Source organism: Labeo rohita, chromosome 7 (genome assembly GCF_022985175.1).
Source record: "Labeo rohita strain BAU-BD-2019 chromosome 7, IGBB_LRoh.1.0, whole genome shotgun sequence".
In the NCBI taxonomy this organism is placed as follows: domain Eukaryota; kingdom Metazoa; phylum Chordata; class Actinopteri; order Cypriniformes; family Cyprinidae; genus Labeo; species Labeo rohita.
In genome coordinates this window covers 24,541,066-24,559,964 of record NC_066875.1, presented here as the reverse complement: position 1 = coordinate 24,559,964, position 18,899 = coordinate 24,541,066, and the positions used below count along the sequence as shown (strand labels likewise).

Sequence of the window (18,899 nt, the reverse complement as noted above, 5' to 3'; positions counted from 1 at the left end):
TAACCATTCTTATACTTTGACTTCGACTATTAAAAGTTAAAGTCAGTAAATTCTCTTCTATAAACTCGCCAAAGCCAATTTTTCTTGCATTTGGCTCTTGGTGAGTGTTAATTTTGGACCCTGTTGTCTTTAAATAACATTATATAAATGTGTGCAGCGGGTCTTAGAATTGAAAGTCATCCCATGAGCATTTAGATCTGATCTTAAAAAAACCTTTTTGGTATCTCTTGAGAAATCAACCTTGAGGTATGCACAAAGCAGAGTTTTTTTTTTTGTTTTTTTTTTGGATAAGCGAAACAAAATGAGTTAACACAGTAGGTTTCCATGGCAACAGCACCTGTGTGCCTTAAAATCCTGCAAAGCCTTATGGTTTTGCAGGAATTATGATTGTGCAAGGTTAATGTGTTTTGGATCATGACACCTAACCACACATCATTTACTTAATGGCTTGTCACAATGTGACGGATTTAACAACCTTTCCATTTGTTTTAATTGTTGGCATGGACCTTTTCGTTTGTAATGATTTGATAGACACGTGTTAGAAAGTCCTCTGGTTTGGCAGTAACATGTTTGCTATTAAGCGATGTCACATGTGCCTATATTTATAAGAGTTTTTAAAATGACAACTGAATATGTCCATGATCTACCTTTTTTAACACTTCCAATATTGATGGCTTCTTTTTTTCTGTCATTGCAGAAAGGTTAACAAGTGCTACCGGGGCAGATCTTGTCCAATAATTGTTCACTGCAGGCAAGTACCACAATAATATAAAAATGCATTTATAAGCTAGTTGCATCAATATATATATATATATATATATATATATATATATATATGGGTCATTCTGTGGAAATGTGGAAATGTCCATTTTTCTGTCCCTTGCCTTTACAGAAATATTACACTTGAAAAACATCTTAGGGTTACAATTTCTTTATATTTCAAAAGGACAGCCGCACAGCCAGGTTTTTCAAACAGGTTTTTCTACCATTTAAAATACAATAATGTATTCATAACTATTAAATATATGATGTAAATGGAATAAAAAAACTAAATGCTGAATAAATATTATAAAATATATAACAAAAGTACTGATCCCCTGGAGTTGTGTCACTGGAGTTACCATTTAACAAAAATAGTTTATTTTGAAATAAAAATCACACTGATGACATCACTTGACTTCATGTTTCCTGAAGATCTATGAAAAAAGGCCCATGGTAAATCCGCTGTTTCTTTTCAGTTATCAGAAGTTTTCTCATTTATCTCATGATTTTATATGAAGCTTTTAGCTGAAATCACTGGTGTGACCTACTTTATTGTTAGGGAAAAAAAAAAAAAAAAAAAAAAACGTAGAAAACAAACAGATTAAACTACTTAATTTAGTGAGTATACCATGATCGACAACGTGTGGTTTGATACCTTTGATAGCAGCCATTTTGTAAAATGCATTTTTCATGAAAATTGTCACTGGTGTTACCTTCCTTATGGGTAACAACAGTGAGGATCAGTATATCAGGTCTTATCTATGTCACTAGTGATTCATTGTGTCACTGGTGTTACTGTGTTTTTTTCTGTTACATTCAATAAATAAGACATAGTCTGTTTATTTTTTGCATTTTAATTATTTTTCTGTAACTCTGATTACATGTGCTGAAAAAAAACCCTGAGAAATAATATATCATAAAAACCTTTAATATTGCCAAAGAAGGTAACACCAGTGACAAAAAAATGGTACATGTGGTCTTTAAATAATTGCAAAAAAAAATTTTTTTTTAAATCATAAAACTGTCATTTATATGTATTCATGAAGTCAAAAGATAATCTGATAATGTGGTCTAAGTTTAAATGTTAGATGTTAGAAAAAGAAATACATTTTAAGACATCTTGCCATACCAAAAGTGATAGACTGATATTCTGCAGAGATCATATAATGCTTATTAATAGTGATATTTAAACAAATGTTAGGCATAAAATTAAGAATTGTGCATTATGCAGTGAAATACTCTAAACAAAGTTTAATTATAATTTCATAGCAGTAAGTCTTTAATTATAGATTTGAAGTATACTTCATATTATGACATAGGCTTTTTTTTTACTGTATTATTACTTTTTTTCCTTTATATAAAAATCAAACAGTCCAGGGATCTAAATTATCAGTCAATTATTTCTCAGGTACTGGTTAAATAAATGAAGTATTCAGTGAATATCTGCATGACTGATGGTAAAAATGGATGGCCTTTACCCTGAGTGTGAAATTGAGGAATGTGAGTCTGTGTAAACTAAAATAGTGGCCAAATGATCTTTAACACCAGGGGTTAATGACCAACATGTTGTGCATTGTGGGGAAGACAGGCTTCACAGCTGTCATGCATATTTGAATAATTCAGAATGATATCGGAGAGAGGGAAGAGTTTCCCTAAATAGTTCTCATTTCCCAAACCCCCCCACTTGAATGTGTTTTGTATGTGTGTGTGCTTAAACCTGAGCAACCTCAGTAAGTGACGCACACACACATTCATTCAGTAATACGCTCATAATATTCAGCCGCATGTCTTGAAAAGTAACCTTGATTTCAAATCAGAATGCAGTTTACCATCCAACTGCGTCTGAGTTTGGCTGGCTCTCGCAATTTAGTCGATTGCGTAGAAGGTAAAAGAACTTTAAAATGCTTTTGCGAGTCGCTTCAAATTCCCACTGTGTTCAGAAGCTTTGTTTTTGCACTTAAAACAGCTGTGTTGTGTTATTTCATTTTTTGCAAATGCAGTTTAGTTCTGCAAAGAACGGGAAAACAAGACAGCAGTCGTCTTTGACAGAATTATTGTGAATGCTGAAGGATGATGCAACAGCAAACAATGCGGCTGAAACACAACAGAGAAATGAACGCTTTGTTTTCGTTTCAGCAGGCACACACTGTAATGCTCATTCAGACAGGTCTGCTCTTTTCTCAGAAGTGATAACGAGTTTCTCTCTTCATTTGCAGCGATGGCGCTGGAAGGAGTGGAACCTACATCCTGATTGACATGGTTCTGAATAAAATGGCCAAAGGTAAGAATTGAGGAGGCGCTGTCATAACACACGTTTCACACAGTGAAGGTCTCTTCGTGCGTTAGGGGATGATTGAGGTCTTTAATGAATGGCAAAGGATCTCAAAAGGCTAATGTGAATGAAAGTGCATAAAAACTTGAAGGACAGAGAAAAGTGTGCATGTGATTTTTGCAGCTTGTGTCATGTTGCAGTGTTTGCACCTGTAAGCAACTGCGAGGGTTTCGGCTTCGCCTAATACGGTCGACTTTTTCACATGCAAATATGAAACGTTCAGTGCTGCATAGAGTTTAACAAGTCATGTGAATCCAGCCAAGGAGACAGAAGGTGCCTTCATAACCTGTCCGAATCATTTCTCCTTCTTCCTGACCCCATCTGGTGAGGTCACCCAAGCATTTGCCTCCCCCCATCATTCTCTATTCTGGTCACCAGTCCATCCCTACTCCTGACCCGACCATGGTCCGTAGCTTTTTCCATAATGAGGGATCAAAGGCCAGATGCGAGGGAGAGCGTCGCCGCATTTGTGCCTCTTTCCCATGCTGTCAGGGGCCCGGAGCCTCGGCCCTCGGCGGCCCCCTCCATCTCCCTTTTGTCTGCGCTCTGGGAAGGAGGAGGGGCTCGCAGGTTGCCCACTTTCCAGTGTTCACTTGTGTGATCAAAGCCCCAGAAAGTCCTAAACAACAGAAATCTCCCTCTTCCATTCCCCCTTTCTCTCTCCTGTTCTTCATGTCTTCCTCCTCTCTCTCTCCCTTTCTTTTTTCTCAAATTTTTTCTTTCGCTTTTCTTCATCTCTAGGAATGAATTGTAAATTAGTGAAGAATGCTGTTTTAATTCCAAAGCCTTTTCTTGTTAGATGCCCCCTCCTATGCTCGCTCTCTGTCTTTCCCCCTAAACTTCGGAATCTTGCACTTCTTAAGACATGAAAGTGTTGGAGCACTTTTGAGGCTGGAACCCCAGCTGCACTCGCTCCCTTTCAGAAAGCATCTATAAGGATTCCCGCTTTTCTCTTTCCTTCGCCCTCAAACTCTCTCGCTCTCTCTCTATCAATCTGTGCAGAAGGGAGGGGGTAGTCTTTCTTTTCTTTTTGAAGAATGAATGAATGAATGAGAAATAAGGCCTTGTTAGACCTCTCCTGCTCTCCGCTCATTTATGAGGAGAAACAACAATGGACCTGTAGAAAAAGTCATTCAAGCTAAAGGTGAAAGGGAGATTTCTTCTAATCAGCCCTTTCACTCTTACCGCCATGTGAAAAATTTCATATTCACTTTACAGTTTTGATTCAGTCGGTGGTGGTACATTTGTATTGACAACAGCTCTACATGAGTGCAGTCTTATGTAAACTGTGTGCAGGTTCACCGTCTGTGTTTTCATGAACTCTACTGCTATTAACCACCGTCTCAGAATCAAAAAATACAGAAAAAAATGGTATTACTACAATTTTTATTAGATCGATATTTTGTAAATTTTAGTTTCAATGATTAGTAATATGCATTGATAAGAACTTAATTCGCACAACTTTAGAGGTGATTTTCTCAATATTTCGATTTTTTTGCACCCTCAGATTCCAGATTTTCAAATACATGTTTTTATTACAAATTTTAATATTCTTTCAAATATAATTTATTACTGTGATCAAAGCTGAATTTTCAGCATCATCACCCCAGTCTTCAGTGTCACATGATCGTTCAGAAATCATTCTAATATACTGATTTATTATCAATGTTAAAAACAGTTTTTGCTGCTTAATATCTTTTTGGAACCTTTAATGCTTTTTTCAGGATACTTTGATAAACAGTCAAAAAAACAGCATTTATTCAAAATAGAAATCCTTTGTAACAATATAAACTACCATTTAAAAGTTTGAGGTCAGTATTTTTTTATTAATACTTTTATTCAACAAGGATGTGTTAAATTGATAAAAAGTAATAGTAGAGACTTACATTGTTAGAAAAAAAAATCTATTTTTAATAAATGCTGTTCTTTTTTGTCAAAGAATCCTGAAAAGAGAAAAAAATGATAACTGAGTATCAAGGATTGTGTGACACTGAAGAATTGTGTAATGGCTGATGAAAATTCAGCTTTACATGAAAGGAACAAATTATATTTTAAAGAGTATTAAAAACTGTTATTTTAAATTGTAATAATATTTCACAATATTACTGTTTTTTCTGTATTTTTGATCAAATAAATGCAGCTTTGATGAGCATAAGAGACTTTTTTTTTTTTAAAAACTGACTTTTGAACGGCATTATACATTTACTGTTTTTATAGATTTGATTTTTATCACTAGTATTGTATTTATTTTTTTAAAAATGACTTATTTTGTTGTAGAATAAGCCATGAGGTTCTGCCGTAAACTAAAATAAGTCTAGCTAAAAGCAAGGTGCAGACAAAGTCTATTTGTCCAACACTGGAAGGGAATGTAATTCCACAGAAAGAGTGAGCGCTGTTGAGAGTGGAAGATGATCTATGATTATGGAGTACTTTGAACTCATGTTATGTGGCTCTGTTGCAGGTGCAAAGGAGATTGATATTGCTGCTACCCTGGAGCACCTGAGGGACCAGAGATCAGGCATGGTACAGACCAAGGTAAGACACCATGTAAAACTCTCTGCTTAAAGAACTGTGTGATGGACATTAGGTATTTAGGGTCTCTGTTAAAGATTTTTGTATCATTATTTTACATTTAGAAAGTAAAGATTTGTTCTGTGAGAAACTAAATTCAACTCACTGATATGTCTAAGGCAGATTAATCCTTGTATTTGGTGCATTTTTAGCAATAATTCCATAATAATACCAATTCTAATATGTGACCACAATAGCCAAAAATACAGTGTATGGGTCAAAATTATAGAATTTCCTTTTATGCCAAAAATCATTGGGATATTAAGTAAAGATCATGTTCCATAAAGATATTTTGTAAATTTCCAATCAAAACTTAATTTTTGATTAGTAATATGCATTGCTAAGAACTTCATTTTTTGACAGTTTTAAAGGTGATTTTCTCAGTATTTAGATTTTTTTGCACCCTCAGATTCCAGATTTTCATAGCTGTATCTCAGCCAAATATGATCCTATCCTAACAAACCATACATTAATGGAAAGCTCATTTATTTAGCTTTAAGACGATGTATACATCTCACTTTCAGAGAATTGACCCTTATGACTGGTTTTGTGGTCCAGGGTCACATATTCAATTTAATACCATTATAAGATCATCATCAGAACCGGAAAAGTTCAGACTGCGTATAAGTGCAATTACACCTGCACACATCGTCCCGAGACGTCCTGTACAATACGACTCTAACCACATAGCTACAATTAACATCGATTTGTAATCTAAAACCACATAGTCAATAAAGCAGCAAAAGCCAAGCTCAGAAAATTAACTTGTAATTGATCACTTCTTCCATGACAAACACGTCCTGTTGATGCCACAAGCAACAACGTTTTGAGCATCAGCCAAAAAGGCTAGAGAGTCTCCAGCATTACAATATTGACTGATACAAGATCTATTTTTTTAGAAACTATGCTGGAGAAACATATTTAGCAGTCTACTGTTGGGAGATAACAAGATGAGCAAATGACAGTCCCCTCCTCAGAGCCACACTCAATTACATTGGCTGCGGTTTGTGAAAGATAAAGACCTGACTACCTGGTTAGCCACTGTAAACAGATTGTGTTCAAAAGATAGCAGATCTGTTTAGAGGATACTAAAAATAGTGCATATATAAGTAGAATTACATAAGTAGTGATTATTAGTAGTATATTAGCTTCCTCTCTTAGGTTATTCTTATTATTTTTTTCATATGTTCAGGTTAGTGAATACATTTTGTTAGAGCAATCAGCCTACTTCACAGAATAATCAGCTATTCATTTTTGTTGTACCATGGTGTGCAACAAATTCCTAAAATTTGAATCAAAGCCAGAGTGGTTTCCTCAGCCAAGAGTAAATTTAATGGTTTGTAACTGCAAGTTAACAAAACGTACCAACAACTGTCAGAATGTAAAATATGATTTTAAAAAGTCACGATGGAAAAAATGACTGCTGTTATTTCCTTAGCAAGTCCCCATCCTCTTTGCAATTAGTCTGTGTCTGTATATCAGGCTCTTTCTGGGTCTTTGTTTTGTTTTCACTTATTTATGAGTAAAATATTATTAGTATTACTAATATAGTCATGTCATTTAAACAAATGATTTCCTTGGTACACCTTGGAACTTGCTGTTACATTTTTAATCACTTTTAAATGAACTGTGAAACTTTTCATTAGAAAAAAAAAAAAACAAAAACATTAATTTAATCATTTACCTTAAGCCTAACGTAACACGTTGCTCTCAAGCTCTGTTGTTTGTTAATTCAGCAAATTTCTGGAGTGTACCGTACAGTATTTGTGATTTTACTATTCTGGCCTGCTCAGTCACTACTTCAGCTCCAAAAAGGCAGCATATGTCCAAAGGATGCCCCCTCGCCCTGCCCGTTTAGAACGCTCTCAAAGCAGGTACTCGTGTGTGAAATTGGTCTGCCTCCTAAAATCCATTCTACCCTCTCCATTCCTGGCTCAGAATAGGAATGTTTTGTGCATTAGCAGCTCCATGAGCTCTCCGGCTTTTGTTTACCTTGGAAGAGAAGCTCATAAACAGCTTGACTGATCAGATAAATATCCACAGCCATACTTCATCATGTCTGGAGAACGCTGAGGCATTAATGTGACACCATCTAGTGGCAAAATGCTCACATTTACACTTACTAAGCAGTCGCCTTGCACATGACAGCGAATGATATGTGTGAAAATGATCAAATCCTTTTCCTGCATTTATGGTCGTTTGCATGCATTAGGTGTTTGTACTGACATCGCAAACCTTTACCTTCACTTATTACATACTGCATGTGTTTGAGAGTCTAATTTGTGTTGGTTCAAAATGCAGAAGAGTGCATGTTAAGTTAATTCAAGAGGGATTTTTTATCCGTTTTTTGTTTTGTGAAGCTTTGCAGCTAACTTAACGCCCACTTTAGCTAGGTTTATTCCATGGCCTGCAGTGGGAGGCTTTGGTTTCAAACGTTAGTTTTGAGGGTCGCTCTTCAGACAATGATCGATCTTCACAGGGTGCCCCTCAGGGAAGAGACAGATTTTGAGTCATAGTTTGAACAGAGCACACTGAGTCACACATTTTCTCTGCAGCTTTAAATACACACATCTACAGAAGGAGTACACACACATTTTGTATGTACTTTCCAGAAACGTATTAACGTCGTCTTCTTTAGGTCCATTTTTCCTTTGTTTCGCAGGATGCGGCATCCGTTATGCTTAGTATAAAATGTTGGTGTTTTTTTTTAAGCACTTGGCTGAGTTTCTTCCACTTTCTCTCCTTCTGTCTTTAGGAACAGTTTGAGTTTGCATTGACTGCTGTAGCGGAAGAGGTGAACGCCATCCTGAAAGCTCTTCCTCAGTAAAGGAGACTTTCACAAACACTTCCGAACTATCTTCTTCCTCTCTTTTCTGTGTAACCTGGATGATTATGAAAACTGACGCAATTTTAAGCTCTATCCAAACTGCATAAGACATTTCTTTCTACTAAGTGTGTGTAAAATTCTATAGCATTGAAATAATTGTTTAGAACGACATTCAACTAGCCAACTAGGCATGCAATCATAGATTGTATTTGCTGCTCGGATTGGTGTTTACATACCCGCTAGTTGTGCGTATGAAATATCTGAAGTATATGTGTTTATGTGAAGCAGATGTGATCTTACTGCAGTTATGTTCTTATACAGTGACTACACTTCAGTTTTGGATGAGCAATACTAATGCGACAGTGAGAATACTACAGTATATTACAGTTGTGATCTCCCTTGCATCAACTTTTGTTGTTGTGATATATTGTTTCTAGATCAGCTAGTAAACAGATTGTATTACATAAAGATAAATCGATTATACATACAGAATGAACCGTGTGATTAAAAATGGTCTGCCAAAATGTAATTGTACATATTTTTGTGTGTGCGATATAAAAGTAACAATAAATCTGAAAATGCTGAAGCTTGAGTGATAATTGCATTCATGAATCATTTTGTGTATAATTGAAGGAGAAAGACTGGGTATCCTCACTCTGTTCTGGTGACTTTTTTTTTTTTTTTTTTTTTTTTTGCTCATCCTTGAGCAATTAATACAGGCTAATGTACCAATAATAGAATAGAATAATAGAAACTTTTCACTTAGGTGCGTGCATAAATATTCACACCTCTTAATTTCCTGTCTGCAGCTCTATTATTGACAGCACTTACGCCGTCCGTGCGCCTTCCTGCTATTTCTGTATGTTGATTTGCATGCCATTTGCATATGTATCTGTCGCTTAACCTGCGTCTTATCAGTATGCAGCCGATCTGAATGTAAGGGGGGCATGCTAATCATCTTATGAATAACTATATGGTAACCATAATTGTGCATGTTTAATTGGTCGTCATCAGAGGGATACAAGTTTATTAGAAAAAATTACGGATGGTAATTGCTTCCTGCAGCAACTAGAGCATTATGCAGGATTGTGATATGCTGTCGTCTCCCGTTCAGGGAATTCATATTTCCTGGTATCGTTCAGCACTGCTAACACGATTAATTATTGCGTTTGGCGACAACTAGTTTAACTCGAGCTGATTTTTTAATTAACTTAGTTTCACTATCATTCTTTTTAAAATTCATCCATTTAGATTGTCCTTGATAATTTACATTGTGATTATTCTCGTCTGTTCCAGGTTGCCTAAATCAGAATGTCATTATCCATTTTCTTTTCTCTCTCATATGAAGATATCTCATTTTTACCACCGCGATGTCTGTGTGTCAAAGACGAGGTATTACTGTTAGTACTATTAGTTCTAAATTATTCAATTTCATTACATTCACTGACACACTCGAACTGCAAATAATGGCCTATTTGCATGTTTTCCTTGAAATTGTCAGCTCAAAACCTCAAGTGACCCAGTAATGTCCTAAAGTCTCCAAAACTTACTTTGCAAGTCATGGAAGTTGATGTTAGACGTCACCAGCATAAAGAAAAATCAAAGAATTCAAAGCTTGGTGTCCTTAGAATTACATAACTCACATGTATGAATAAATAAAAGATACAGATTCAAGCCTCGCTGATGATTACTAAATCGAACGAGTAGCATCGGAAATGCCGTTTTATGGGATATATAAAGAGCAGAGAGATGAAAACAGCATTCTAATTGGTTTACCAGAAGTTAAAGCAGTACATAAGCATTTTACTGTTAATGATCGCAAATGACCTTGTGTGCTTTTCTGCTACATAACAGCTTTACTTCTGCCTGCCACCGCATTAGAGGATAAAAAGGAAACTGGCTAGAATCTACAGAAAGACATAAAGCTACACAGGACGCCCACACGTACAGACAGAACGGATCAAATGACTAATCACTTATTTTCTGAAATATACAACTTGTTAAATCTGACTGAAGGGAGAGATATACTTGAGGCAAAGACTAGAAGAAAGAGTAAATCTTTTATTGATAATGTTTACTAATAATCTTTAAAAGTATATTGATTTTAAATACATATTTGATCCCATTTTATATTAGGTGGCCTTAACTACATACATTTAAATTAATCCTATGATACAGTGCACTTATTGTGTACATACATGTTTTGACATTGTACTTACATTTAAAAAAATACCTGCATGTAATAACATCTGTAATTAATTTCTGTTTTTCTTTAACCTTACCCGTATCTCGCCTCAATAGCAGCAGAAGTGTTTTGCAATACAATATGAACACAGTAAGTACATTGTACTTATTTTTTGATGTAAGTACACAGTAGTTAAGGCCACCTACAATGAAGTGGTACCGATTATCTAGTTGTTTACAGAGGTACTCTGATAATGTTCTTAGCAAGTAAATCACAATGTGCTCTATTATTTATACAAATATGAATGTTACAGTATCACCCACTGATATGCAGAAAAGGAATATGGGTAACACTTTATTTTAGTGCCCTTGTTATAGTGAATTATGCATAATTACATGCAACTGAACCTAACCCTAGAGTAAGGGTTAGTTCACCCAAAAATGAAAATTCTGTCATTAATTACTCAACCTTATGTTTTTCCACACTCGTAAGACCTCATATTTGGAGCACAAATTAGGGTATTTTTGATGAAATCCAATAGCTTTCTCACCCTGCATAGACAGCAACGGTAGTACCACGTTCAAGCCCAGAAAGGTATAAAGGCATCATTCAAATAGTCCATGGGACATCAGTGGTTTAAGCTACGAGAATGCTTTTTGTGTTCAAAGAAAACAAAAATAACAACTTTATTTAACAATTTCTTTTCTTCCTTGTCAGTTTCAACGTTCGTTTGGAAAGCTATGTTAAGAAACTGCATTATTATTATTATTGTATGCCATGTATGTTCCATGTATTTTATAAATACATGGAACTCCATGGTTCATGTACATTTAGGTTAGGCTACACTTTATTTTAGGGTGTCCTTGTAATGGTGTAATTGTAGAATTAAGTACCGAGTAATATTAATTAATATGTACTTACTATAGGGTTTAGGTTAGGACTATAGTTTGGCTTAGGGTTAGTTACACGTTATTATGCATAATAACTAAGTCTTTCATGTTTTCACCTAGTTTTGGACTTCTAGTTTAGCTTAGGCTGCATTTACACTGGCACAAAAAGAGTCCCAACATAGGCTCTTTGAAAATTCGTGCCACTATATACATTTCTGTGTATGAATCACTGCAGTTTCCAGTTGAACACTATGAACACTAGAGGCAGTAAAACTCCAACAACTTTTATTCTTTTTCACACAAAGTACGATTTACAGGTACAATTTGGATTTATAAACCCTAATTTTCATTACTTGCAGATTATTGTTATGACTTCAACACAATTTTAACATCCTGTGCGATTTGAAAATGGATACTTTTGAATGTTGTCGTCACATATACAGCTTCATACGCATGAGTATTCTAACTCAGTAGGTTTGCGCGGTAGCTCACGCAATACGGCGTTACCCTTGAGTGATGCAGAGTCCCGTTACGAGCCCAGTGAAACTATGATGAAATAAAACAGCTCCCATCTGCATAAGCAAGTTAAAATAGCATGGTTGCATCAACAAATGCATTTAGGTTTACGGTTGGTTTTGGTGTAGGGGATGTTTCCAGTATGACAGAACATTAACCTTTAGCAACACTCCCCGGATATTTGAATTCTGAACAGCCGCAATATGTACCTCAAGCAGCGTAATAAAAATAGCAATAGGTGCCTGTACCAACATAAAAATGTGCCACGGTCATGTATTGAACGTGTTTTAGCACCACTCTGTGGACAGTTTCACTTTGAAACTGCAGCGAAATGTGCAGTAAGGTACGGAATTACGGCGTTGGACAAATGTATATAGAGGCACGTATTTTCATGAGCATGGGTTGAAAAATCAGAACAGATTGGATGCACATGTGTAAACACAGAAATCCGCACAAGATCCATTTTTTTGCAATCCGATCTGAGCCACTTCCAAATGTGGATTTTAATCGGATATATATCCGATATCTGGACACCCGACCTACGTCTAAACACACATATCCGAATCCCCTCAGAACTCCTAATGCGAGGGCGACACGTTTGCTGTTTTTCTGTTCAGTCAGATTTTGTGCGGCAAAACATCTATGACAGCTGTTGTCCATGCTGGGAAATAATAATGCCCACTCCACATGAATTATATAAATAATTTTGATAGCACGTCCATTTAAAACCCGAGGGCCTACCATGTGCATAGTAAATTAATGAAAACGGAATAATGTAAACATCGGATAACAGTCATGTCTGAAGTAAATGTATACAGGCGGGACAAAAGATCAGATCTGTGCATTAAGACTTGTTTAAATGCAGCCTTAGTTCCTGTTTGCTCATTGTCATTAGTCTGCTTGTTCCCTAATTGCTGTGTCTAGTTAGTATTGTGTTTCCTGTGTTCATTGTCTGGGGTTGTTTCATCAGCATTCTCAGTTCTGTTCCTTATGTTTCTTGTTGTTTTGTATTTTTGTTGTTATTATTATTCTTCAAATAAGCACTCTGCTTCCGGATCCTACTCTTCTCAGTCTCTGAGTTCATCGGTGTTACAGATATTATGGGCATGGTCACTCCATCTCATGTGTAAGGGTTCCCACAATATTCTGATATCGCTTACTGATGTGAAGAAAGTGAGATTTCCCAGCTCTGAATTTTTCAGCGTGAAAGGACTAAAAGTTACGATTAGAAGTCCTCAAGAGTATGACTCAATCAGAGCCCTGTAGTGAAGCTCACTTAGAAACCCAATTATCTTTCCACATTATGCCCAAGTCCCTTCTGACAATCACTGGCCCAGTATCCCAGCTCTTTAAGAGGACCCTTTTCAATAGGAGATTCCCTTCAATAGTACTTCAAACTCAGTTCCAATCCAGCTCATAATCATGTCTTTGCACCCGTTACCCTCCTAAGAAATAGGCTGAGTCAATCCAAGAAAGATGACAAAGAAAATCTCACATTTAACAGCAGTTTGTATTTACTCTAAAATCAAAGCATGTTGTGGATAATTGCATTAGATTTTAACGCAACCTCCTACTAATGCATGATGACATTTATAACAGCTTTATTATGTCCACTTATAGCTTTAAGATATACAGAGAGCCCTTTTGCAGACTAAATATATCTTTAGACATGGTGCAAAAGTTCACTGGTTTTAAATCAGAAATAACCAAGCACTTCTTGGTTTACCAGCAGCATTTTTTAAAATGGGCTGGTTTTAAAAGTACCTGTTTGATCGATAGGTGTCTGCACAGGTAGTCGGTTTTACCCCTAAAAAACAATGGTGAACCCTGATGCTGTTTGGCTTGGGCGACTTCCAGAAGAGGCATGCGGGAAGTGATCCAGGTCTCCTTGAGACGACTGACTGAAGCCGGGCTTGTTTTCTCCCATCTGAATGTGCAGGGCTGTAATGAGAGGGGAGCAGATTGCAGCAGTAGCGTCTCATGTCTGGCCAAGACCCCTGCTCGCTTTGATCTCCTATAAAACACAAACAAGCTTTTTAAACATGGTGCTACAAGGCAGGGACTCTCACCGTGTTCTCCAATGCAATGGACCCAGTGAATAGAGGAAACATGAATAGGAGTTTACACACATACATACACAAGCGTTCCCACTCGCCTTGATATGCTGCTATATGGATGGAGCTCTTTATAGAGCATCTTTCATGCTCTCACCAACTTAGAATCAGACGCTTTTACAAACAAATACAGAGTAAATGAGGTTGATTTTAGAATTACTCAAATAAAAATAACAAACATAGCAGGATACACTACCAGATGATTTGTTTTTTTAAAGAAGTCTCTTCTGCTCACCAAGCCTGCATTTATTTGTTCCAAAGTACAGCGAAAACAGTATTTTTGCTATTTAAAATAACTGTTTTCTATTTTAATATATTTTAAAATGTGATTTCAAAGCTAAATCTTTAGAATCATTACTCCAGTCACGTGATTGTTCAGAAATCTTTGTAATATTCGGATTTGCTGCTCAAAAAGACATTTATTTATTATTTTTATTTTGAAAACAGCTGAGCAGATTTTTTTTTCAGGTTTCTTTGATAAATAGAAAGTTCAGAAAAACAACATTTATCTCAAATAGAAATGTTTTGTAACATTTTAAATGTCTGTATCATCATTTTTTCCTTGCTAAATAAAAGTATTCATTTCTATAATTTATTTTCCATAAAAAAATAAAAAATACTGACTCCAAGCTTTTGAATGATGTAATTACAAAAGCTTTTTATTTCAGATAAATGCTGATCTTTGGATCTTCATCAAAGAATTCTGAAAGCAAGTCAGCATATTAAAATGATTTCTGCAGGACCATGTGACACTGAAGACTGGAGTAATGATGATGAAAATGTAGCTTTGATCACAGGAATAAATTACTTTGTAAAATATATTCAAATAGAAAGCAGTTATTTTAAATGGCAAAAATATTTCACAATAATACTGCTTTTGCTGTATTTTGGATCAAATAAATGTAGGCCTGGTAAGCAGAAGAGACTTCTTTAAAAAAACATTAAAAATACTGCTCAGAAACATTTGACTTTAACAAACATTTGAGCTTATTTTGATGTCACATTTGATGTCACAGTTTTAAGGCTAGATGTCCTATAAAGAGCACATTCAGTGCTTTTCAGAGATACTAAATGTTTGGAAGTTTCCCTATCCTTGGTCTTTAAATATGGCTGATATTAATTTAGTGATCAAATTTAACACCTGTTTAAATCTGACTAATTTTCCAGTTGTTTGTCAGAAATCAACATCTCAGGAATATGTTATGGGGTTTCAAATCAAAAAATGATTTTTTATATATTTCATAACATAGTTGAGAATCATGTTTATACAAAGTTTGGAATAAAAAATGATATGATTGGTGATAAAAAAAACTGTTTTTTGTCTTTTCATGTCTTTTTATTTGTTTTTAAAAAAACAGGACTTTTTAAAGAACATAGCATAACATGAATAAAATATATTTTAAAAAATTATTTGAGCATTTTTCTCTTATGCTCTAAACAATGTAATGACAAAAAAATATTAAATTCACAAATTCAGTTTGATGTTTTGATTTTTTTTAAAGAAATGAATACTTTTATTCAGCAAGCATGCACTAAATTGATCATAAGTGACAGTAAAAACATTTGTAATGTTACAAAAGATTTCTGTATCAAATAACTGCTGTTCTTTCAAACTTTTTAGCCATCAAACAGTGTAAGAAAAAAATTTACTATGTTTCCACACAAATATTAAGCAGGAAAAACAGTTTTTAACATTGATAATCATAAGAAAAGTTTCTTGAGCACCAAAACAGTATATCACAACGATTTCTGAAGAATCATGTGACACTGATTTCAGGTTTGCCATCACAAGAATAAATTACATTTGAAAATATATTAAAATAGTTATTTTAAATTGTAATAATGATCAAATAAATTTAGCTTTGGCAAGCATAACAGACTTAAAAAATTTAAATACAGTTGAAGTCAAAAGTTTACATACACCTTGCAGAATCTGCAAATTGTAAATTATTTTACCAAAATAAGAGTGATCATACAAAATGTATTAAGAGCCGGGAAATTTTGAATTTGAAGATTAGGGTAAATTTATGCTGTCTTCTGGGAAACATGTATCTTCTGTAGTTCTGAAGGGCATTACTAAATGAAAAAAGATATTTAGGCAAAAGAGATGCACACATCTTCATTCGGTTCAAAAGTTTTCACCCCCCGGCTCTTAATGCTTTGGGTTTTTTTTTTTTACCTTCTGAAGCCTCAGTGAATGTTTCAAGCATCTGTAAGAGTTGCATATGAGTCCCTCAGTTGTCCTCAGTGTGAAAAGATGGATCTCAAAATCATACAGTCACTGCTGGAAAGGGTTCAAAAACAAACATGCTGAAAAATCAAAGAATTTGTGGGACCTGAAGGATTTTTCTGAAGAACAGCGGGCAGTTTAACTGTTCAGTACAAACAAGGGACTCATGAACAACTATTACTAAACAAAAAAAAAAAGCTGTGGATCATTCAGGTAACAACATAGTATTAATAATCAAGTGTATGTAAACTTTTGAACTGGGTCATTTTTATAAATTGAACTATTATTTTCTCTTGTGAAAACTTTTGAACAGTAATGTATCTTGTGTTTTCAATATAACATTTAATTCGATATAACATGAATTCATGCGTATGTATATTCATTTGGCTACACCAGATGATTTAGCACCCAAGGTGACTTCCACATGTTGAGGAAGTGAGTGTTAGATAAGGGAAATCTCCTCATCTGAATAAGAATCTCCTCTCATTACACCTCGTGCTCTCGCACGGTTATTAACCATAGAGGAAGCACAAGGAGGGGCTGACAACACAAACGAGGAGAAAGAAAAAAAAAAACAGACTGACATTTCACAAGCTTTCATCCCTGTCCCATCATGCATCAGGGGACACTTCTGGCATTTTGTCTCCTCTTTTTTCCTCGTTTTCATCAGTGTCGTCGACGGAGGTCACCTCCGCGACCCCAATATTGCAAACTGTCACTCAGAGTAAGTGAGTTTATCAACACACATCTAATCGGCCAGCCTCTCCGCAGGGACTTTAACCATCTGCATACTGAGATTGGCTTTTCCCTCCCTTTCCTGCTCCGAGTCGAGGAGGCGTCGCCCCCGTGCTCGCATAATTATCAACGATAAAGAGCGGCGCTAACAAGAATGTCATGGTATATTAGTGTCACAGACGTATTTAGACACCAAAATGATATGGATTCAGCAGTTGAAAGTCAGAGGTCAACGATGATACGGCAGGCTTAAGAGGTTTTTTACAATTCTGAAACTTAACAAAGGATCATGTAACGGTAAGATCTGAGACTCGGAAACACCAAGCAAGCAGTGACACATATAAAAGCCTGAAGAACACAGAAATCCTGAGAAGAATCATTTCTCAAAGTTTTTTTTGTTTGTTTGTTTGTTTTAAATGTAAATTCATGTTCCAGTCACATTTTCTTGGTTAAATAACATTACTTACACTATCATAAAAAGAAAAAAGCAAGAAAAAAACAATTCTATTTCATATTTTTACATTAACAGTGTAATCTAAACAATGTAATATTCTATTTATTAAAGCCATGTATAAATCTCATCAAGTTAGTCTATTTAAACATTTGAAATTTATTAAATTAATAACTTAAGGCTGTAACAATTTAAACAATATATTTTATTTGTGAACTTATGTTCAGCTTTTCCTTTTAATAGTTAACTTTTAACTAGGCCTATTTTTCGGATCATCAGTAATCAAAGCTTGGTAAATATTGGTTTACCAAGCTGATTACTTACTAAAAACTCGCACAGATCTTGTTTTATGCTATTTTAAGTGTAATAAAGACGTAACAAAGCGGTTATATCTAAGTGTGAGTTGTTTACTTACTTTTTTTTTATTTGTCTTCCCATTAACGGCATTATATTGTTCATTCAGACAGATTCACGAACACGCGCAGACACAAGAGGCGGGATTAGTCGCATGAACCAATCACAGCCGAATATACGGTGCACAGCATAATTGAATACACCCCCTCTAAAATTGTGCAAATTCAGCAATTACTCTTTACGTAGAAGACATGTTAGTGTTTTTTATATATATAATGTTTCAACAAACCTGCTTGATCAATTACCAAATAAGAATGTAAAAATTATTCAGGAAAATAAGATTTTCTTATCAAAGTGATAAAAGGTTGTGTTGCAAAAATGAGTACACTGTCCTGAAAGCTACTAAATTAAAAAAAAAAAAATACACATAAGGTAAGTATATTGAACCAAAACTTTTAAAGACAAGTAATTTTCTGACAATTACAAGTGTTATATAGCCTATTGAATTAAACTCAGACTTAATGCTGGCAACAATGAAACCAGAGGACAGTGGTACAAGAAGAATAATTATTGTTTTAAGTGTGAAAATATAGCAGAAGTAACACCGACATTCAAAAGCAATGGACTTGTGACAAGGCTCCTGAAATAATCAGGTCTTCACTTTAAGTTTTCATTTAGTGATAAGTGAATTTTTGCTAGAAAAAGAGCCGGAGAAATACCATGCAAGTGTCTTTGAGCTGGCAAAAGCTATGAACAGAGTGACACGTTATCTCACAGAGTATGACACAACCTGCAGAAGTGACATGCATGGTTGTTGCCTCCGCTAGAATTACCTATTGTAGCCAAAGCCCAATAAACTCATTTAACCTCTTCCAATGGCCATATTTACAAAATATAGACTAGCATCCAAAATGTTCTGGTGTTGCTAGAGG

The 18,899-nt window shown here is 35.2% G+C and overlaps 1 protein-coding gene across 1 annotated transcript in view; it reads left to right on the top strand.

Moving 5' to 3' along the window:
* ptprn2 (protein tyrosine phosphatase receptor type N2) overlaps positions 1 to 9,084 on the top strand; it is a 199,445-nt gene extending 190,361 nt beyond the window's left edge. Inside the window, exons 20-23 of the mRNA XM_051114640.1 lie at positions 698 to 751; positions 2,979 to 3,043; positions 5,556 to 5,629; positions 8,421 to 9,084. Coding sequence (XP_050970597.1) covers positions 698 to 751; positions 2,979 to 3,043; positions 5,556 to 5,629; positions 8,421 to 8,492 — 265 coding nt within the window. The 3' untranslated portion in view covers positions 8,493 to 9,084. The remainder of the gene's footprint in view (positions 1 to 697; positions 752 to 2,978; positions 3,044 to 5,555; positions 5,630 to 8,420) is intronic.
* The last annotated feature ends 9,815 nt before the right edge of the window (positions 9,085 to 18,899 follow it).